Source organism: Gordionus sp. m RMFG-2023, chromosome 2 (assembly GCF_954871325.1).
Source record: "Gordionus sp. m RMFG-2023 chromosome 2, tfGorSpeb1-WG-v2, whole genome shotgun sequence".
NCBI lineage: Eukaryota > Metazoa > Nematomorpha > Gordioida > Chordodea > Parachordodidae > Gordionus > Gordionus sp. m RMFG-2023.
The window spans coordinates 30,974,262-30,998,317 of record NC_088776.1 but is presented as its reverse complement, the minus strand read 5'-3'; the positions used below and the strand labels follow the sequence as shown (position 1 = coordinate 30,998,317).

Genomic DNA, 24,056 nt, shown 5'->3' with positions numbered 1-24,056 from the left:
ATATTTGTTAATATTAATAACGCAAATACGGCAGTTTCATCTTAAAAATTTTAAGGTAATTTTATTAGGCTCAACATAAATAATAAATCTCAAAATTATTTGATCTAAGATTAATGATAAATCTCAAATATATTTGAACTAAAAATGATAATAAATATGCAAAAATGACAATCACTTTGCCCAGAGTGATTCAATTTGAAATTGTTTGATTTCTAAAAGAAAAAAATTCTAGCCATCAATTATAAGTTTAGTTAAGTTAGAAAATTGGCTGTGAAAATTATTAAATACCAACATCGCAGGAAGAACCTTATATGATATCATATTCTCACGTTGAAAAGTTTCAATTTTTATATCAACTAAAAGGCTGCATAACCATGCTAGTTAATCTAAGTTAATTCATGCTGATGCTTATAAAATAAATTCAATCATACAAAAAAATTTATAAAACAACTCAAAGATACTTGGCTTTTATAATTCATCATTTCAATATTTTTTTATATATGAGTTCAAAAAATTAAGATTGGAAAAAAGTTGTATTATTTGTTTAGAGATCTGAATATACGAGCCCTTATTTAGTCTAAACGAGCTTCGGGCAGGGCCCTTTTTCAAACATAATTTTAGTCAGGGCTGGGTTAGGTATAATATTTTTTATAAAATTTCGGGATGGGTCGGGTTTACATTTTTAAATATCATCCTTCAATTTTGTGAAATAAATTAGTAAATTTTAAATTTAAGCAAGAAACATAAGGCCAATTTTTTATTTGTAGAATATTTTTTTACAATTTAAAAAAAATTAAATTCTATATTTAAATATATTCGAGCCAGGCCGGACGCACAAGTAATTTTTATTAGGTCGGGCTTTTCGGGAAAAATAAAAAAATGTTCGAGATCGGGCCAGGCAAATTTAAAAAAAATATTTAGCGCCAAGTTAGGCTTGAAAAATTTGGCCCGATGCAGATCACCAATTTAATTATATATTATATAGATGATTTGTTTTGTATTATAGTAATTAATTAAATAATAAAGAAAATGGATTTTAATATAAATAACATTATATAAATTAATTTTTAACATAATTATTCATTAAATTGAAAACTTCATAAAATTTGCCTAGCCAACATGGAATGAACAAATTAATTTAAAATATGAAATTATTTATCAGTAAACGTCTTATTCAGGACTTTGCAAACTTTGAAAGTTTTAAATCTTAAAAATTTGTTTTTTGTGTGTCATAAAACAGTTTTTATATAAAACTTAAGATTTATTAATTCAAAACATAACTTACAAATTTAAATTAAAGGATGCCATTTATTATCCATTCATAGCACTTATTAATATAAAACATAGCAAATCATTAATTTTTTTATTGAAAAAAACCAAGCAAAAAGATAATAACGTAGCATTCAATTTAAATAATACCTAAATAAATTCGTAAAAATAGTTACCCTATTCTGCACCAACGATGTTTTAGTACGATTCCAGGTTTCTTTAAACTTTATTGGACCAGCTTTCGAATCTTTACTTCCGGATATCCAACCCATAACTGGTCGCTTATCCGATTTATAACCCGGACTAGTATCATAACCAATACCAGGAGCTGAAAATTGTTCTTTAGCCCTTTCTTTCCGAACAGCTTGACGAGCGAATTTTCCCGAAAGTGCATAGAGTACACGCTCCGCTATGAAAAGGGAGGCGTGGCGACTTTGCCAATAACCCGCATGGAAGATATGAGGCAGTACGGACATTGGAAACTGCCCCGCATTCAGTGTAGGAGGACATTTACGCAGCACGTAATCTACGCGATGTCGCCCCCACCAGTGACCAGTTACTAAATGAATACAATAAAATTTTATAATATTACTATTCAAGGGAGTTGCTTTTGTATATAAAGAGGATGGAATCATAAATTCAATTTTGTGAATAATATTATAATTGATTTAGGATGGCTTGAGAACCATCAAAAATAGTAAATATATCATGGCAGTCACCGGCTCAATCCCAGAGAATCAAGCTGAAAATATGAGCCTTGAGATGTGAGTTAATTTTTTCAGCCCAATCCTCAATGTTTTTCGACTAAATCCTTAAGGTTGAGTGGTTTTTAAGGCTTAAAGAATAAGCCAATAGTTTTCAATCAAGCTGCTTTGAAGTTTTCTCAATTGGAACACCACTATTGTATTCAGTTATATATGTAAACAAAAAAAGCCACTAAATGATTACTCATACACAATTATTTCCAAGTTCCTACAATTGTTGAGTGTGTAAATCAATTATAAAATTATTCTTTAAAAAATGTGATTATATATGTTTTGGTATATCAGATAAATTTTTTGAATTTATAGTCCTTTTTATAGTGGTCAAAATGATTTAAATAAGCTGTGCACATAGTTATAATTTTTTATATTTAATTACGTGTAAAATCAGAATTAGAAGCATCGAAATAGGAGCTTCTGGATATCAAATAATGGTAATATTTCATAAAATATATATTACATTTATTAGAATTATCTAATATATAATTAATATCATCAAAATTGATTTACGGTAGGAAGTTATTTCATCACATTTGTCTAAGATATTGGAAGATGATTTATAAAGAAAATTAGGGTGGCTTTCTTGAGATCTTTCGATTGTGGCAAAATAATTGTCGAATAGCTTGTAATTTGTTTGAACGCATTTATCTTAGATGGAATTTTAAATTTAAATAGAAGTTTTCTAGTCCATAACTTTTCTCTATAAATATTAAAAGCATTTCGGTATAAGTTTTAACCTATAAAAATTTTAGGATTAAAATTTATAAATGGTATACTATTAAATTGCACATATATTTCTGCACCTGTTGGTATAGTTGTGCAATAGCAAAATATATATGCAAAAGTTACCGCGTTGCTATCTACTCAGTGATGTAGCCAAATTTATCCAAGGGAAGAGTAGGGATTGAGAGCGAAGCTCCCAAATTCTATTTGGCCGGCCTTCGGCCGGGGTTTGCCTATGACAAATTCTCATTACAATTAAATAATAATATGCAACTTAGCCTTTATCTCATTTCCGTTAGTTAGCAGAACAATTGGAAGGATTAATTCTAGCATCTATGCCAATGCGTGCTTTATTAGTGCCGGTGAGTGCTTAAGTATAGAGAAAATAATTGACAACAAAATTTTGGCCAGTCTTAAGACTAAAAGGCGACTGGAGGCATTATTCTGAAATTTTATCAAAACTTGGTGCTTAATCACATATTATTATAATCCATTTAATATCTGGCGAAGACAGTAGAGAAAAAAGAAGTTATTAACAAATTAACAATGAAAAATTTAGAAGAATTAAATGTCTGGTTTGCGTTAATATTGAGTGATTTACTTATTAATCCTTCAATCAATTTTCCCAACCACAAAAAAGTTCCGAATTATAAACCAAATACCTTATTACGCCTTACCCTGCATTTAAAATTAGCGCGATTCGTGACGAAGTAGAGGAGACTAGGGCTATTCGGCGCAAGGGACTTGTCGGTTCAAAAGAATTTTATTTTAAAACTAGTAATGATTAAAAATTGAAATTTTGTTCTAAAATAGAATTCTATAATATCCATATTTGGGGATAAAAATAATTTATAATATTTAGCTATTTAAATTTTTATCTGTTATGACATGTTTTTGACGTGAAAATTAGAATATTTTTACTTAATATTATTAGGTTGTATTAAAAAATTAAAAGTTTAAACATGACAAAATGGACAATATATGAAAGTTAAATATCTATTTTAATATCTGGAAAAGTTTCAGATTGATATCTAATGCTTAAATATATGTTAAGATAAAATTAGTATTATTACCACTATTGAGGTTAGCTAAATCGTGGCTTGTCGGCGCAATCAATCAATTTTTATAATACTATGGTAAGCAAATATATACGGAAAATTCAAAATAGGAAGGTTTTTAATAAAAATGATTACGAAGAAGCCATAAAACTGTATGAAAATGATATCTCATCAAGAAAAGTATCATCTATTAGAGGTTAAAATATAATATTTTATAAATGTAATATAAAAAATAATTATTATAATATAAATTTATTAATGTAATTTTTCATAATACATTTTATTTTAATATATATCAAATCTAAATGAATATCTTACAAACTAAATCTTCATATATATTGCTAATATAATATATACTGTGATATTATAATATATATTGTGATAATATAATATATATTGTCATAAATATAATATACATTTTTAGTATATAAAATTTAGCCTGATAATAGATCAACTATTTAAAATGAATTATATCTAGTAAACAAATATTTTTATGTAATCTATTATAATTGAGATAAATATGATTCAAATTAATAAATTTTATTGGGTATGAACATTTTAGTTATCAGAATATAATTTTGAACTGATAATAAGTTCAAATGATGTTATATATTTAAATATAGAATTAGATAAATTTTGAGTAAATTTATTATTTATTTTATTAAGTATACCTAAAACAAATTTTTTAAGGTATTATAAAAAATAAAAAATATAAAATGGCTGGCACTATGCCCAAGATAGATTAAAATAATAAACAAAAATTTTTGATGATGAAGAAAATAAAATTGTTGAATATCTTATTACATGTAGTAAAATGTTTTATGGTTTATCTGTTAAAAAGGTATTAAAAAATTTATAATATTATTATTTATACATTAGATAAAGATACAAGCTTATTATCATGCAATTCAATTAAAAAAATACCCAGATCATGTAATTTAATAAAATGGCTGGAGAAGAATGGTTTTCTTCATTGAGAAAAAATTTAAGATTATCTCTAAGATATCCAGAGGCTACTAGTTTAGTTCGAGCTGCTTGTTTAAATCAAAAGGCTGTTCTATATTTTTTTAATCTATATAAGGGAATACTAGACCAACATGAATTAAAACCTATGTCAATTTATAATATGGACGAAACGGGCTTGACAACTGTGCAAAACCCATCAAATATTGTTGCGCAGAAGGGTCAGATTCCGCAGAGCGAGGCACTCTAGTAACAATGGCGCTGGCTGTTAACGCTTAAGGGAATTATATTCCCCCATGTTTATTTTTCTACGTAAAATCGTTTTATTAGAGACGGTTCTCAAGGATGTATTGGCGCATCCAACGGATGGGTGGATGCAAGAGGATGAATTTATTATGTTTTTAAGTCACATTGTTTCTAATACCAGATGCAGTCAGAAATATAAAATTTTGCTAATTTTGGAATCACATATCCCATCAATAGAGATAATGGTATAATACTTTTATCTCTTCCTCCACACTTTACTCATAAATTGCAACCTTTAGACAAGACAGTATATGGGCCTTTAAATTTTTTTTATAATAATGGGATAGATTCGTGGATGCGAAATCACCGTGGAATCTCCTTTTCCCTTTATATAAAGGATAATTTACTTTTGGCAGTCTCCTAAAAAAATATTCCAAAAAAATTTGAATCGTGTGGAATATACTCCTATAAAAAAATATTATTCGGGAGGGGATTTTATTCCTTCATCAAATCATGATAGATCGTTTATATAAGAAGAAAACCTTTGACATATTCTTTCAAATTCTTTAATTATGTCTATTCCTAGCTCATTGATTAATTCTCTTCCCAACACTTTTCCTTCTGTTCCTAGCCCCTCATTTAGTTCTATTGCTAACACCTCACTGAATGATATTCCTATCCCTTCAAACATTAATCTACCAGGTCCATCATTTATCCCGATCCCAATCTCATCTCGCTATTCGCAAATTAAAGGAACAAGGAAAAAAAGGTTGAGATCTTTACCTCATCCCCATTTAAGAGGGAACTTCTATTAAAAGAGAAGAATAAAAAATCAAAAAAAAACATTGTTAAAAAATTAATAAAAGAGATTTGCATTTTATGTAAACAGGAATATAAAAATTTTCATAATTTAGAAGATTGGTTTCAATTTATTTATTATAATTGTAAATTTTAGCTTTCACCTTTTTGGTGGTAAGCTCCTTCAACTACTGTCTCCATTTTATGTTATTCATACAATCTCTTTTATCTAATTTATACTTCTTTATATTGGCTCTAACTTTATGGCCCCATTGAAGTTTTGGCCCTTCTCTTTTACGTTTGCCCATCACTTCCAAACTCCCAACTTTATTTCCTATGTAGTTCATAGGCCTTCTCATGTGCCCATACCACCTAAGTCTGTTTACCATTAACTTAGTCTTAATGGACACTACCTTTAAACTACTTAATATTCTTGTACTGCGCACTTTATCCTTTCTTGTTACTCCAGCAATCATCCTTCATCCCCATAGTTTGTAGACTTCTCTCGTCTGATTCCTTGGTTGGCCATGTTTCCTAACTATATAAAATAGTTGGTTGTACTATGGAACTGTATATTTTTCCCTTTAATTTGTGTGGGATTTTTTTGTCAAATAGCACTCCAGATAAAGATCTCCACTTTAACTACCCTTGATTAATTTTACTCTTTATCTCTTTTTCTATTGTGCCATTTGTTTGTATAGTGGAGCCCAATTTGCAGCTTTCAATTGCCAATATCTGCCATTCATTTATATTAATACTTTCTGTTTCATCTCCTCCTATCACCATATACTCCGTCTTTTCTCTATTTAGTTTTAGTCCATGCTTTTCTAGGATATTTATCCAACTTACTAATCTTTCATTTCATCCTTGGATTCGGCAAGTATCACAATATCATCTGCAAATATCATATTCCACCGGACTGTTTGAGGTATAGACTGTGCTAATACATCTATTACTGTAATGAAGAGAAGTGGGCTGAGAGCCGACCCTTGATGAACTCCTTCGGCTACTTTGAAGCCTGCTGAAGTACCTTATCCTGTATTATTCTTATATATTTTTCGAAAACCTTTTTGTGGCGTAGCACCCACCAGATAAGTTTTCTTGAGATTCTATCGAAGGCATTTTCTAGATCGAGAAAGACCATGTGTAGCTTTTTGTTCTTTTCCCTGTATTTTTCACTCATTTGCCTAATTGCGTGGATAGCATCAGTTGTTGATCTTCCAGGCATAAAGCCAAACTGAGTCTCTCCTATTTCGATTATGTCTCTTAATCTTTTTTCTATTATTTTTTCGTATAGTTTTAGACAGTGTGACATTAGTTTTATGTCCCTGTAATATTAACAATTGTATGGATCCCCTTTATTTTTGAAGATAGGAACTAGATAGCTCTGCCTCTATTTTTGAGGGATCTCGTAATTTCCCAGTATTTTATTGTATAAATTTGTGAGGAGATATATTCCATCATCTCCTAGTGCTTTAAGGCTTTCTATTGGAATATCATCTGGACCCCTTTTGTTGTTTTTCATATGCTTGGGTATGTGATTATTTCTTGTTCTGTTATTGGTTGTACAAGGTTTTGACATGGGGAGTGTTCATCTAGATGTAGTACGTGGGGATTGAGAAGCTAATGAAAATATTTTTTCCATCTATTCTTTATTTTTTTTCCTTTATTATGAATTTCCTATCTTTATTTTTGATTACTTTCAAAGCTCCGTTTATATCCCTAGAATTCTTTCCTCGCTGTTTGGCTAATCTGTATATTTTATTTTGCCCTTCTTTGGTATGTAGTTCTTCATACATGTCATCGTATGCCATAGATTTGGCCCTAGCACCTTTGTAGCTGTTCTCTTGGATTTTTTGTAACTTGTCTTGTCATCTGGGTTTTGGGATTTGTACCATATTTTATAAAGGGCTTTTTTCTCCTGTTATCTCTTCATTCCACCACCTTAGTTCTTTATATGATTTGTTACCTCCCCTTGTCAAGCCTAGTGTCGATTTGGCAGTGTCTATTAATCTGGATGAAAGGTCTGTCCACATTTTTTCACTGACTTGTGAGGAATCTATTTTTTCAATGTTTGCATTGATTGCAAAGGCATCTGTCATTGTTTTTAATTTATCCCATTTGAAGCATGGTTCCAGTTTTATCTTGTTTTGAGTGGATTTATTTGTGATGTGTAAATCCATGACTAGTAGCTTGTGTTGCGCGGCTATATCTTCTCCTGGGATGACTTTGCAGCCTATTATATCTTTTAATCTTCTGCGAGAGATTAGCATGTAATCTATCTGTGTTTTCCTTGTACCATTTTCATATGTTATTAGATGACTGTCTTTTTTCCTATAGTAGGTATTGGTTAAGGCAAGGTCGAAGGCTTGTGCAAATTTCAGTATAAGCTCTCCATCATTTCTTTCTCCATATCCAAAACCATCATGATGCCTTTTGAGCTATCTCTTTCTTTCCCCACATGCGCATTTAAGTCACCACCAATTATGACTAGGTCATCCAAAATCTTCTTTCTCTTCTTCCTTGCAACCCGTTTGAGGAGCATATACTGAAAGGATGTGTAGTATTGATTGACCAATGCAGAGCTTTATCTTCATTAGTCTATCAGAGATCCTGTTGACCTCTACTACTAAGGAGGTTAGTTGACTGAGGATGATACCGACACCGTTCCTATTGCTAAGAATTCCATTATAGTACAATTTATACCCATCTCCAATCATTAAAGTCTTCTGACCTTTCTTTTTCGTCTCTTGTATGCACGCTATGTCAACTTTACTCTTGTTCAACATTGATGCCAATTCTATCGTTTTACCTTTAAATGTCCCAATATTCAAACTTGCTAATCGTCTTCTTTGCTTTGACCTTTATTTTACTTTTCACAGGATGGAGGTCTACACCCTGCGCGTGGCTTGGAGGGATGCCCAAGCTTTCATATTCATATTTTCATTTGTTTCCTTCATTTTGTTTATTGGACAGTATCCTTAGCACACGGCTGTCCAGGCCTGTCGGTGACCGGGGTGTCATCTCTAATATCCGAAATTTATCTTACCATATGTCTCAGTTATCGAAGAAAAACCTGAAAATTTTTATGCTCCTTACCAGGATTGAACTTTCGTCCTCTGCGTCATTCTGTTTCCAAGCATACATCATAACCCATATTAGGCCACCCCGGCGATATAATTGTAAATAATATAAATAAAGCATAATAGTTATAATCAAAATCTGAAATTTTTTTTTTGCATAAGAAGCCTAATAAACCACTTGATTCGAATAGCCCCATCAATGATCGACTAACCTTGGGTTCGGGGCTACTAGGTTCAAAAATGATTACTAAAACTCTTTTAAAGAAAAAATTACAGTATATATTTATAGGTAAATGTTTAAGGTATCTATTGGTATTTTGTATGATCTTATACGATCATTATTTTCGGAGCTATGATGATTTTGACAAAAATTGCGCCGACTAGCCCTGGTTTCCTCTATATAAAATTATTATATTTCTATCAAATTTTGTATACTCCGCTGCGAATTAGCGCTAACTATGAATGCAGGAATAAGCGTGAAGTGGGCCAAATTTCTAGAAGCATAAACTGTGAAATCTATATCATTAATTAGTGCATATTTAGTAAATTTTAGAGCCTCATTATGTTTGGCAGATATTTTAAAGAAAAAACCATTATTGACAAAATAAAAGAAGTTGTCAGCAACATGCCAGAAAAAAATTAAAGTAGATATCTGGATGCGCCAATATGTAATGCCTGATTAAAGATTGCTAATTCATCAATCAATTAAAAGAACAGTTATAAGGAAAAAAAACTATAACCATAGTTAGCTTGAATGAGGGGTTACCCTGCATTCACAGTTAGCACGAATTCCCGTCTAGTTTACAAAATATGTTGCATTTTTATATACTTCGCCGCGAATTCACACTAATGGTGAAGGTTACTCTGGGTCTTTTATTTTTAAATTACAACTCAAACATCTAAATACATTAACATTTTTTTCCCCGATTCAAGATACTTTTGAATTTTATGATCCTACAATCTTCTATTTTTGTTCTTTTCGGTTAATTTAATAAATAAAGGGCTCATATTATTATATTTTGAATCGAGTTATATTTTCAAAATTTGATTCTGTAATTAAGATTCAGTTGTAAGCATAATGTTTGCCAAATTTTTAAAAGCGCTAAATCTAAAGCTAGTATGTAATGCTAAACTTGTATACAGTCTAATGATAAAATGTTCGGTAAATAGCATAAAGAAGTTATTAGCAAGATACAAAAATCTAAATCAAGATAGAAAGAAGAATATAGATAGTTCATACTATTTTTTAAGTTTTAATATTTCTTCAGATATATTTTTTAAATAATTTTTATATTGGTATTAGAGATCTGCAAAGCCCGGCCCAAAAATTGGCAATATAACCAGTAACGTCACTAAGGAGGGGGGCTAATTCCCTCTGAAAAATTTGAAGAACCCCAAAAATATTTTAAAAATCTCTTAATAAAAAGAAGGTCATTTTCAAAAATATTAGCAAAAAAAAACAGAAATTTAAAGATAATAATTTTTGAGCCCCCTGAAATTGTAAAGGCCAGAGACGCCACTGAATATAACGATAAAAAATTATGATAATAACAAAATATTTATATGGGATATATCAAAACAAAAATCATTCCTATAAACCAAATTATTACACCTCAAATATAATTTAAAAAGTTTGAACACGATTTTCAAAGAAAGGAGATAAATTAATAAAGTTATATATTTGATATTTTAAAATAAAATGTATATATTAAACAAAACAAAATATGATAATAAAAATGAAATATAATAAAATGTGAAGTATGATATTTTAAATAAATCAATATATCTTGTGAAATTAAATATTCATTCATAAAGTGATATAAATTAAAATTGATGATAATAACAATAACTAATCAAAATTGTGATGTACAAATTGATATTAATACATGCGACGACCAAACGTTATTAACCTATCAAAAACTACAACGAGAAGATGACAAAGAACAACGACAAAACTAGTGTTGTTAAACAAACAAATGGTCTAGAAATGGAAATTATGATATAAAATAAAAGTAATATATTCAATTAACAAATCAGGTAGACTTTGCGTCCAACATTATTAAATACCCGCATTCACCCTTTATATCTTCGCAATATAATAGCTATAGAGCTATATTTCAATTTTAATTTAACTCTACCATACCTTAGTACAAATTTAATCAAATTAAAGGAGATGGGTACAGAGGTGATCGCTTTGATTTCTGGAACGTTTTTAAAATATAGTTAAGAGTATCAAAATACACCTTTAAAGTGTTTTCTAGCTCAGAAAAATAAATTTCCAAAATATTTCCATCTCAATCAAGATCACATTTAATATGTTTTTAGGTAAAATATTTAAATAATATTTTTTAAAAAAGAGAGCGTATAAAAGCAAGCTTTATAGAGATGATCACTGAATTGTAAGCTTTATTAAGCCCAAGATTTACAAGGTTTCCCATTGAAAAAGAAAAGTCCTGAACAAAAAAAATCTCAATCAAAAAGGAAAAGATCCAAAAAAAAGTCTCAATGGAAAAAAATGAAAAGCCTTTAACAAAAAAGGAAAAGGTCCGAAAAAAAGGAAAAGGTCCGAAAAAAAGGAAAAGTCCCACAAGAAAAAATTTTCAGTCAAAATAGGAAAATCGTTTTTTATATTTTTCGTATATTTTATTTTCAATCTCATATTTTTGACATGCATTTTTCTTTAATTTTGGGCCAGCATTTTTCTTTATTTTTGCTTATTTTTAAATTATCTCATTTATTCTAACTTTTTGATATCTCTTTTTATTTTTATTTCATTTTTAAATTTAATCTATTTTTGTTATACTTTTATCAATTTATTTTTTCTCATTTTTTATTCTTTTTATACTTTTTTAAAAATAATTTCTTACTTTAAAAATTTTGTAATTAAAATATTAACTTATTTTATTTTCAATAAAATAAAATGATAAACATGATTTTTGTGATGAATCTTTTCCTTTTTTTGATCAGGACATTTTTTATTTTTAGTGAGAAACCCCATAAATGAACTGAGACAATATTCATCATTAAAATCATGTTTCATATTTTCTTGAGAGAGAGTTAAAATTTTAAGATAAGATATTTAAAAAAGGAATAGTCAAAAATGAGAAAAAATAATTAAGAAAACTGAGAAAAGATGATAAAAATATTACAAATTTGAAAATAACATGTAAAAAGAAATACTACAAAGAGGAAAAAAAATTAAAAAATAAAGAACAATACCAAAAAAAAATTCAGGAATATTTTTTCCAATATACAAAAATATAATTAATAAAGATTTTCCTAATGAGAATTTTCATTTTTAATTGGGTCTTTTCTTTTTTGGTCAAACCTTTCAAATTTTCTGATCAGGATTTTTTTGATCGGGACTTTTTTTGTGAATGGGAATCCTTGTTTATATCCTCAAATCGCACTAAATGACGTTAAATAAAAATAAAATGTGTACAGAGTTGGCACTCGTTTACGTGATCGTTTAGTATATTGAACAAAGATGGCGTTGATGAGAAACTGAAGTCATCCGCGCAGTGCGGAGGAATACATCCAAAGACCGGACACATAAAAGGCTCGAGACGAAAAGCATAAGGGTCTGATTCGTAAAATATGTTGTAAAGCTGCCCAACGCTCCTCAATGATTGGGGGATAATCATCCATCCATTTCTATCAAACAAGTTAGTTTCCAGAGCGCTTATCATTTCGCAATTTTGGTTTTTATTGTTGTCAATATCTATATTATTTCTAGTATTAATTTTATCGTTTTTATTTTCAATATCATTAATATTGGTTCTATAAAGGTGATCCATATCGTTATAGGCATTTTTGATATGCATAGGGTCGAAAGATTTGGTCTGATTAGCACGATAGATACGCCTTTGAAGGAGAACTAGTCCCAAAGGTGAACCAAATGTGAAAAAATGATCGATGTGTGGTGGGCATAAACCTGTGGAAGTCTGACGAATATCCGAAGACACGCTAATCAAGGTATCAAAAATCAAAATGGAACCTACCATGTCACTAACTATTACAACCTGATGAATAACGAGTGATATATTATAATTAATATTTGGGTTTAACTAAAAAAATAATATGGATACTATAAATTGCTAAAATGAACAGAATAGTAGTATAAATAGTAGGCAAATATTCTTTATTTTATCAGTAAATTATTTTAATACATAAAAAATAATTATAACTATAGAATATACTAAACATATATAAGAGCTAAATTATATCATAAGATAATAAATAAAACGAAAAAAAAGAATAGAAATCGTGCCCCTTAAATATTCAAAATAATAATTACTTGTCCATTAAAATAAGGGTTAGCCAATAAATGTCTTTCGTATGCCTGACAGATAAGTTTCAAACACGGGTTTATAATATTATTTAAGTAAAATGTATATCCTAAAAGGATAGGGGAACAAGTTAGCAGTGGGAGTGCGGATAGAGGAATACCATATTCTATATCATCATAAACTTCCGATGATTTAAAATCATTATTAGTTTGGCTAATATTATTAGTGGAGGAATTGGTGTTTGCATTTAGTAGTGCTCTAAGAAAGCCATTTGGACGAGACCTTTTTTGTAAAAAATAATGAAAAACTCTCAAATACTGTTAAAATTCCAAAAAGGATCATAATTTAGGAAATATTCAAGAGATTATTAGATAAAAAGTATTACTTATTAGAGGCCAGCAAATGGCAAAATTTTCAGACCTGGTCTGGTTACAAATTTTTACTAAGGTTGCCGATTAGCCAGGGTTTTCACAATCCAGTCCCGGCCCGATTTTTTTAAAATCCAGTCAGATTTTTCAAAAAAAAAACAATAATGATGAGGAATTGGGTTTTATGATTTTCTTATTAAAGCAAACATAAAATTAGGAAAATAACTCGTATTTATGAATGAATAATGTAGCAGGTCATAATTTAATCATTAAAATTATAAGCAAAATAAAAATATGTCCTTTTAACAAAATCAGCTCAAGAAAAAAATTTTCTGTTCTCTCTTAAACGGGCTGGGCATCTCTACTTTTTGCTCGCTCGGCCCGTCTCAAATATAAAAATTTCATAGGGCAGAGTATCTACCTTAAAAATAATCAATGAAGTATATAAATATAATTTACTCAATTAAACAATTAAGAGTTTGTGAGTATATATCGGGCAAAATAACGGATTCAAAGCCAACTTTATTAAGCACTTCATCATTGTAATTGTCCGATATTGCTTAAAGTAACGATTAATAATAGAAAAATAAATATTAGAAACATGATATTGTCTAATTTGAAGATAAAATACGGAGTTTGGAATCTCGACAAAGGGTTCTGGTTACGAATGTTTTTAAAAGAGTCTTGGTTCCTACAATTTTAGAAAAGTGGGTTCTGGTGCCTATTCTACATTTTTGGAGATCGATGGTTCTAAGTTCTGGTTCCAAACTCTGTTCAAGTAATCAAAATAAATTAATAGGCCTAAAAATTATATAGGAAACAAGGTTATGAGTTTAAAAATGGGTAATTCCATTATAAATCGACCCGTGATTCGAACGATCATTAAATTGAATGAATCTTGGCAAAAAGTTAAATAGATTGTATATTTTATGTAAATCCAAATTCTAATGCCCTAAATCAAATATATCCCGAGTTATGAGCCTTCAAAATTCGACGACTTTTACTCTTTCAACGAATCTTAAAATACTTAAAATATGTCTAAAGTAACAAATTTTATATCATTTTGTAGCCTTTAAAATTTTCCTTAAAAAATTATCTTAAAAATAACTTCAACAAAAAAAATTATTTTGAAAAGTACCCTACTTAAAATTTTGGAATTCAAGAAATGTATTACCAATATATTTAAATATTTAAGTAAAAATATTAATATGGAAAATTAAAATTTAAATAAAATTTAGTTTTTTTTAATTTTAAGAATAGAAAAATCCATTATAAAGGGATTTTGAAACGATGAAACTCATCATATATGTTTATTACCAATATATTTAAATATTTAAGTAAAAAATATTAATTGAGAAATTAAAATTTTATTTAGTTTTTATAAGCAACATTAGAGGGCGCTATCTACAAAGATAATTATACTACAGTGTCATTTTATTGGGGTAAAAAAATATATATTCTCAAAATATTTCTAGTGCATATTATAATTTTATAGAAATATTAATGGTTGAATATAAAATGTATTTTTTATTTATAAAATATATTATAATTAATTTTAAAAATACCGCCCTCTATAATGGATTTATTTATTCTATAAATTCTAAAAACTAAAAAATTAAATTTTTGTTTTTTTCCATTAACAGTGACGAAGAGCGTCAAGTTTATTAAGAGAAGCAATCAAAATTTTATGTTTATTTTAAAAAAACCATAAAAAATTAAAATATATAAATGAGTAAATGTCTATAATGATCAAGTAATGAATAATAAAATTTAATGCTAGATTTTAAATTTTTTAATAAGTTTAAATCGAAATCTAAAATAGATTTAAAATTTAAAAAAAAATTATTTTACATTAAACTTATAATTTAATCATTAAATTTTAGCGGAATATAAAATTATCTTACAAAATTTTAAATAAATTTACTTGCTTAAAATAATTTTGTGCATCAATATTGTTTATAATTAAGGGGAATCATGGTTAAGCAAGGATTTATAAATTTCTTTGCATGATAAAAATATTCTTCACAATCTTAAGCTGATATCTATAGCTATATCTTTTTTTATATAATTTTAATATTATATATATTTTCATTTTATAATATATATTTATTTAAATTATATGCTCCTACATATGAGATAAAATTTTCACTTAAATATTTTTATTTTTTAGATAAAAAAAGCTTTAAATAAAAGTATATCATAATGTATCTTAAAAAGTATCTATAAACAGATACAGCTACCTCTTAAATAGTATATCGATATAGATAATTTTTATAGAACTCTGATAATCTTAATTTATTTTCAATAATATAATTACAATTATTAAACATAAGTATTAATTATTGATTTTAAAAGAGGAAAAAATTTTTATTTAAAAAATGTAAGGAAAAAAATAATTTTTTTATTTGCTCTCCAATGCTTTTTTTTAAAGGTAAAATTACACAATACATTCGCATAATTTTCTCTTTATTTATTAAAAATAAAGTAATATTAAATTTGCTTCCCTCATGTTTTTTAATGTAGTAATAATAGTAAATTTTTCAACGTTATAAAAATTATATTAATTTTTTTTAACGAAGTCATTAGTTTTTTTTCGTTTCCCTAACTTTCATATAAAAACCTTTCATATAAAAAATTGCGACTGAGAATAATTGCGACTTTTTTTATGATTGGTTGTGATAATTGCGACTTTATACCCATTGGTTATAAAATTCTAACTTGGTGGTTCCATCCTTGGGGGGGATAATATATAGGAGGCCGGACTCGACCACGTGATTCCGTATTAATATATTAAATAATAAGAGTTTTATTACATTTTAATATTTTGGTCGGTATTTAGCAAATTAGGTTGGTATTTAGAATATTTCCATACATTTACTCATTAACCATATAAAGTCGCAATTATTTATATGAAAGGTTTTTATATGAAAGTTATACCAACCGTTTTTTTAACGAAGTCAGATTAGTTTTTTTTAAAACATTTTATAAAGATTATTTTGTAGAAAATTTCAAGGGCTTTGTCACTGTCCATTAATATTACCTTTTCAAAATAATTATTTTTTGACTTAACGTAAATACAAAGAAAGTGAAGAATTTTTAATTTTTGCATTTTCTTAAGGATAATTTTATTGGCTACAAAATGATATAAAATCTGTTACTCTAGACCAATTATATTTTGAGTATTTTAAGATTCGTTATAAGAGGAAAAGGCTCTCATCGAACTTTGTAGACCCATAACTCGGGATATATTTGAGCTAGGGTATTAAAAATTTGATATTTATATAACCTTTATGCCAAGTTTCATCCATTTAAAAAATGGTCGTCCGAAAATCATGTTATTTTGGTCAATTTGTCATTGAATTACCCAAATGATATAAACGAAAGAGAGTGCGGCTAAAACTCTAATAGGCCCACAAAGTTAAAGCCAATATCACTAAATATAAGAATAAAATTGATTGTATGAATTAGGGATGTACTGATATTTTTATCGGATCGGGTCGATATTTTACCCATTTTAAAACATCGGTTATCGGCCAATATTATAAAAATTTTCCAATACGATTAAAAATGGCGTTTTTAACAAAAATAAAATATTATAAATTTTTAAAAAAAATTATATCTAAAATCATTTATTTTTATAAATAAAATCGAAATCCATTTTTATGTTTAAACAAACATTCTGTCATATTGTTATTTTTTTTACGCATTCCGTTTATAAAAGTGTGCGATAATCTCTTCAGAATTTGTTTTTAGTGAAGCTGGTGATATTGACAGTTACCATCGCCGCAGGTTGACCTCTGTTAAATTTAAAAATTTAGGTATTTCTAAAAAGAAATCTTTAATATATTAATGTTAAATATTATTTAAAATATTTATTTCAAATATCATAATATATTTGTCTATTACTTATTATGTATATAGATTAATGTTATTATTTATTATATAAAAGTAATTTAACAATAAAAATATTTTATATGCTTTTAGAATTGCAATTGAATTGAATATAAACTATAACTGCATTATAATATATTTAAATGATATAAGTTATGGTATAGGTAATAGATGTTATACTAATAAAAAATATATTAAAAATTAAAACCATTGGTACTTTACAGAATACAAAATTCGATATGATATCAGATCGGTAACCGGCCGATATCAATTTAATATCGGGAATAGATCGGCCTCCAAAAAGTGGTATCGGTACACCCCTAGTATGAATAATAAAATGGAAAGACAAAGATATTGAAGGAGCTTACCACCCGAAAAGGTGAAAGCTAAAAAGGAAAAAAATTAAATAAGCCTTTTAAAATAAATCACACAGCAATAAACAATATATAAGCAGAGTTGGGCATAGAATTTTAAATACTATAAGATAAAAAGTATTTTGTTAATATTACGATTTCAGATGACTACAAATTTTATTAATAATTGGATTTTAGATGTGTATCCACAATATATTTATTTAATATTAAATTTATGACCCGAGCAAAATATTAACATCAAATCCGTTTCCAACTCCCCTAAAACACTAATTTAAAAATATGATTATAGCAAGTATTGAGAAATAATATTATCATATGCTTTAAGATGAAGCCCTCTTAACTCAAAAAAAATGATATAATGAACCAGGCAAATATTTTATCCTCTTATGTTGAGGAAGACGATTATTAAAGTTCTATAAAATGTTAATACGTCTAAAAATGTAGTTAAAAGTATTAAATTATTTAAAGAGAGCAAAGATATATAGTTTATATAATTTTAAAATTATTTTTTAATATAATTCTACTTTGCTACCCTTTTCTCCAGCATAAATATCAATTTAATAAATAAGCCAAATAGATATAGGTTAAATGATATTTTGAACTTATTTTAAAAAAAATAATGAGTTATTATTAATAAAAATTATATAATATCATTTCTGTTACATATTCGTAACGATTTATTTTTGATTGTGTTAATATACTTTTTCATTTTAGATAATGATGGTTTAAGGCAATCTTGTGATATATTAAATTAAACTTTTACATTATATTAATTTTTATAGAAAACGTTATGATAAATATTTATATAATTGAGATCTTATATTATATAATTGAGATCTTATATTATATAATTGAGATCTTATATTATATAATTGAGATCTTATATTATATAATTGAGATCTTATATTATGAAATAGAATCTGTTAATTTTAAATTATAAATTTGTTATTTAATAAGACTTTATTCATTTCTAAAATATTATTATCATACTACCGAAGACAAGACAGACTACTAGCGAGTACATTCTCAGACAAGAGTTCCCCGCTTGTCAATAACTAATGCTGTAAAGCAACCACGATGAAAGTAGCTAACGATGTTACTTTGTGAGGAAAAGGAACGTCATTGGCTATTTGTTTTAAAAGGTAAGGATTTGCGTTTCTATTTTTTGAGTAACAGTAACGCAAAATTTTGCTCGTTACTTTATCAATTTTAAAAATATTTAATTAATATTGAATCAATGAAGTTATGTAATTTATATTTTCAATTTTATAAAGATATATGTCAATAGTACTTATTTCTTCAAATGAAAATGATTTAACTCTGCCTGGCGCTGTAAACATTTTTTACACAAATAAAGAAAAAGGGGATTAAATCTACACTTTGTAAGTGCAGAATATTACGTAATTCATATATTTCAACCACGATGTGCAGCCTCAAATCATATGAAGTAAAAATATGAATTTTATATTATTATTTAAAATATATAATATTTTGGTCCCTTTAAATAACAATAAATATAAAGATTTAAAAAAATTGATGAGTATCTGAATGAGAATTCTTGTAAAGATGATTCATTAATTTTTTGAAAATAAATACCATTTTTAAGAAATTTCCCCATTTAAAATTTTTTTAAATATATATAATACAACCCTCCAATCCTCTGTGTTAAACGTGTTTAATACAAGGAAATTTGTGTTAAGCACTAAGCGCTATTTTATCAAAATTTTGAAAATCAATGTTATCAAAATAAATAGAAAATTATTTAAATAAACCTTATATTATAATATATTATTTTTTTCATCGATATTCCTTCTTTAATGTGTTATTTTTTTTGAATAGTAAGTAACGCGTTCCTTTTTCATAAGCGAGTAAAGGTAACGCGTTCCTTTCTCAACCTAGCCCTACATTTTTTAAATGTGATTTATTTGAAATTTTGTTATATGATTGCTTTATTTTATTAAATATTATGTTAGGATAATTCAATAATTTGTGTTTGCAATTATTTTTTTTACTTCTAACCTGCCAGCTGAAAATCTTGGTAATGCAGCCATCTCACAATCAAATAGTGATGATAGTAGGAAGATCTTGGAGATGTTTAGAAGTATCAACCATAAAATTGAGAACACGTTCTTCTCCCACAACGAAAACAACACTCTAACTTTAGAAGAAAAAACATTAAATCACATATTGATTTCTTTATCTCTAACATTCATGGTTGGTTTAAAGATATGAAAGTAATGCCAAACATTACTATTTCCAATCATAACCTAATCAGATCGAGCATCACTGTGAGGAATTATTCCCAAGGTTCTTTACCACAACCCAGTCTAGATACCTTCCCTGGAAAAGAAATGTAAAATACCTACAACGACAGGAAGTTAAGCTACAGTTGGATCAAAATTTAAGTGATAGGGTGGCAATTTTCCTATCTTCCTCGGGGTTTTCTGCAGAGGAATGCTGGGTGTCTTTCAAAAACAATTTGTTTGGTGCCTGAAACAATTTCCATAATACTAACAACTCTCCTCCGAGATACCACGAATGGTTATCCAAAGACACCGTTCATATGATAACGGAACTAAAGCGACAAGGAAGGCGAGATAATTATCAGGGATAGAATGATCTTTATTGCTAAAAAAGTTTTCGAGATAGACAAGGATATGAGGGAGAATAGAACATTTGACGCCTACAAGAAGCTTAATTACTTGTGCAAAACTAAAATGTTCAAGACACTCCAATCGATAAGGCTGAAATAGATATATTGATTACTGACTCAGAAGAACAGATGGCGTTATGGCTAGATCATTATATGAGTATCTTTGATTCAAGGAGGCCAACCTTAATTCCATCCACTAGCCAAAGTGTAGAACAATCTAACGCGAACTTGTCATTAGCTAAAATTGCTACAGCCATTAAGAAACTTAAGAATAATAAATCTCCGGGGCATGGATAACAATACTGAATAACATCTAAAAACAGCCCCCTCAGTGATTGTTCGTTTCATACTGATATTGTTTAACAAGATATGACTCACTGGGATGATGCCACCTGATAGAAACGTGACTACCTTTTGCAACTTCCCGAAAATCCCAATTCCAACCAAATTCAAGGATTATAGAGCCATTCCTTTTTATTGCATCAAAGGTTTTTATGGTCTTTTTAAAAACCCGCATTCTCTCTACACCCAATCTATTATCTAAATACAATTGTGCTTACTATCTTTAAGAAGAAATAATAACGAACCGATATTAGCTTTAAAGATTATAATGCAGTAATTAAGTTACCTTTATACTTTACTTCGATTTTAAACGTGCTTTTGATAATGCTAATCATGACTCGCTGTGGAATTTCTCCATCCTTCAGGACAAAGAAAGGGGTAAAGCAAGGGTGTGTTGTTTCCCCGTTATTATTTATATAGTCATGAACAAAATCATGATAGATACGCTAAAATTAAGGTTCAATCAGTCGTGTTTCTTGGAAAATAGGGTGATATGTTATGCGGATGACATAGTGTTGATCACAAAAAGTTTAGAAGAAACCCAAAATTTGATTTTTTATACTAAATTCTTTTAGTCTCGAGTTTGGTCTGGTTATAAACTTTGATAAAACAGTGATAATGCCCTCGAATAATTTGGTAGTAGGGGGCAAGTTGGTCAAGGTGGTGAAATCCTATAAATATCTAGGTGGTAACAATTGACAATAAAGGCAGTTGCAGAGAGGACCTAAAAATCCGTATACAAAATGCTAGGGCGGCTTTTTATAAAATTTTTAAACTGTGGAAAGCTAGGGAGATATCTGTTTATACAAGACTCCGTATTTTGAATTTAACCATCATTCCGATTCTCCTTTATGGCGGTAATATTTGGAAGATTACCAAGACTGAGACCGGAAAATTGCAGATGTTCGTAAATAAATGTCTAAGAATAATGCCTTCTTCTACTTTAATATTATCTCGAATGAAACCCTTTGGAGGAGGTCTAACCATACTCAAGTACACGTAACTTTAAAAAAGAAACGCCTTACTTTCTTTACCCACATTTTGAGAAACCATAGTAATAATAGTCTCGTTATTTATGCCATTAATTGGTTATACTCCTTTAATGAGAAAATATATTCAAGTATAAGACATTATGGTTCTATAGAGCTTTAAAGACATCATGGATTTAAACTTAAATATGAAACAGTTCCTGAAGCTGAATAAAAACAAAGTCAATAAGGAAATTACTAAAAATTAAATCGAATTACCTAACTCTCCCACAATCTTTCCTGGATTACAGGTTATTTAATTTTTTATTTTTCACTTATTCACTGACTTTTGTCTTTCACTTTATCTTTGAATTATATTTTCATTGATACTAGCTCTTTTCTCATTTTAATTTATTTTTGATTCAATGTACATTAAAATTAAAATTGGTCCGTTTCATGCTTTTAATGGAATTAAATACATTAGCAATTTTATGGCTGTAGCTGTATTTCCTATACTGTTTCCCTTTGTATGTGTAAAGCTACGTTTATGGCACCGTATACTAGCTTGTGATTAGTGTTTATTATTATGCCTGCTAGGATTAAATTCGGCATTTTTAATGTTATATTTATTCTGGGTATGTTTTGTCTTTTCCAAAGATTTGAGTTTTTAATATTTCTTAGGCAGAAGATGTCTTCTATTGTTTCTATTGTTAAAAGGTTTGGAGTCACCTATATTTGCGTTTGGTTTTTTCTAATATATCCCTCCATAGACTAATATAGGAATCATTGCTGTAGTTCCATAGTCTGGTAAATAACGAGATCCCTTTTGTCTTCCATACTTTTAATAAGAAGTACCACTCGCCTTTTGTATTCTAATTATTCATTTCTTCTTTGCAACTACCTTTATTATCAAGTGTGACCCCTAAATACTTTTGGGTACTACTTTTACTTCGTTATCTCATGCTGTAAGTTTTTGGAGTAGTGGCGCGTTTGGGGAGGGAAGGGAGAAAAATTGTTTTGTTTTAGTTTATTGTTAGTCAACTCTATGACTCAAGGTCTAATTAGGTAAAGTAAATTTTTTGGTTTCATCTATATTTTTGGATATTACAACGATGTCACCTGCGTTGAATATTATTCTGTTCCTCAAAAAGTAACGTCTCATTTCATCCTTTATCTACTTGATCGACAGTACCCAGTGTTTATGACTTTAAACAGAAGCGACGAAAGTTTTTAGCCTTGTTTTTCTTTCTTTATTCTGAAGGAAAGGGATATTTTTCATCGTTGATTTTGAGGTATGCTAATAGTTTGTAACAGTGGTTTTTAAAAATGAGAATGATGTTGGGGTCTATCCCAAACTCTGACAGCGTTTCCCATAAAGCTTCATGGTTAACATTATCAAAGGCTCTGCAATGTGAAGTAAGAGGGTATTTTGTATTTGAATTATTTTTTTTGTGGCCTATACGCGCATATGAATCTGGAGGGAAAGATGAGGTGTAGATGATATGTTTCTTTTTTAAGAGGACCTTAAAAAATCTTTGAGACACAGGATGTAATGGATGCGGCTCGGTAATCCATAATTCATCACCAACTAGCTTTATCCATTCACTAGAACTTTCACGATCTATTTCAAAATTTGGGATAAATTGAACATTTTTTTTGATGATAACTCGTAATTCACTTGATATGAACTTAATCTCAATTTTGATTTAAATCATTAAGGTTTACACTAATGATTTTAAACTTAAAATTAGTCACAACCCATACTTAAAATATTTTGTAGTTCTCGGGTATAGGCTTTTGTTTTGCCCAACTCTTTTTGTTATTAGCCTATAGACGTTTAAACAACAGTTCTTGGACTGTTGTGCGTACAAGTACGTGCGGCTTGCCCACAATCGTGTAAAGGGCTTCTCATATTTCTCCCCCAAATTAAATATTCAGTTTGATGGATTTTTGAGGAAAAACTAGAGTAGCTCTGTTGTATCCACAACCAGAGGGCGAAAATGCTTTCATCACGTATCACGTAATCTTTTGCAAATCATTTATCTTTAATAATTTGACATACACTAACATACACATTAAAATAATTTTATCTCTCATAAAACAATCCAATTATTTACTAGATGTCAACCGTGATAATCAATTTAGTCTCCTTGACCCATCATTGTCTTGAAGTACACCCAATTCACAGGTTTCACCCCTCATCTCATTAGTTTACCATTTTCATACACATACCCACAAACATAAAAATAATGTCAACTATTTGTAACATT

At 28.5% G+C, this 24,056-nt stretch overlaps 1 protein-coding gene and 1 long non-coding RNA gene across 5 annotated transcripts in view; both read right to left on the bottom strand.

Annotated features, from left to right (window-relative positions):
* LOC135924995 (protein retinal degeneration B-like) overlaps positions 1–24,056 on the bottom strand; it is a 66,133-nt gene that overhangs the window by 11,528 nt on the left and 30,549 nt on the right. For 3 of the 4 annotated variants that reach the window (XM_065460129.1, XM_065460131.1, XM_065460132.1), the window contains exons 11-15: positions 14,018–14,117; positions 13,199–13,472; positions 12,344–12,923; positions 2,541–2,678; positions 1,446–1,828 (exon numbers count right to left, since the gene is read on the bottom strand). In XM_065460129.1, the coding sequence (XP_065316201.1) occupies positions 1,446–1,828; positions 2,541–2,678; positions 12,344–12,923; positions 13,199–13,472; positions 14,018–14,117 (1,475 nt within the window). The remainder of the gene's footprint in view (positions 1–1,445; positions 1,829–2,540; positions 2,679–12,343; positions 12,924–13,198; positions 13,473–14,017; positions 14,118–24,056) is intronic. The other variant, XM_065460130.1, reaches the window with a different exon arrangement.
* LOC135924996 (uncharacterized) lies at positions 2,812–12,257 on the bottom strand. Its single transcript, XR_010571483.1, has 3 exons — positions 12,230–12,257; positions 3,028–3,122; positions 2,812–2,986 (listed from the first exon to the last, which is right to left on the bottom strand). It is a non-coding gene; the product is annotated as an uncharacterized LOC135924996 (long non-coding RNA).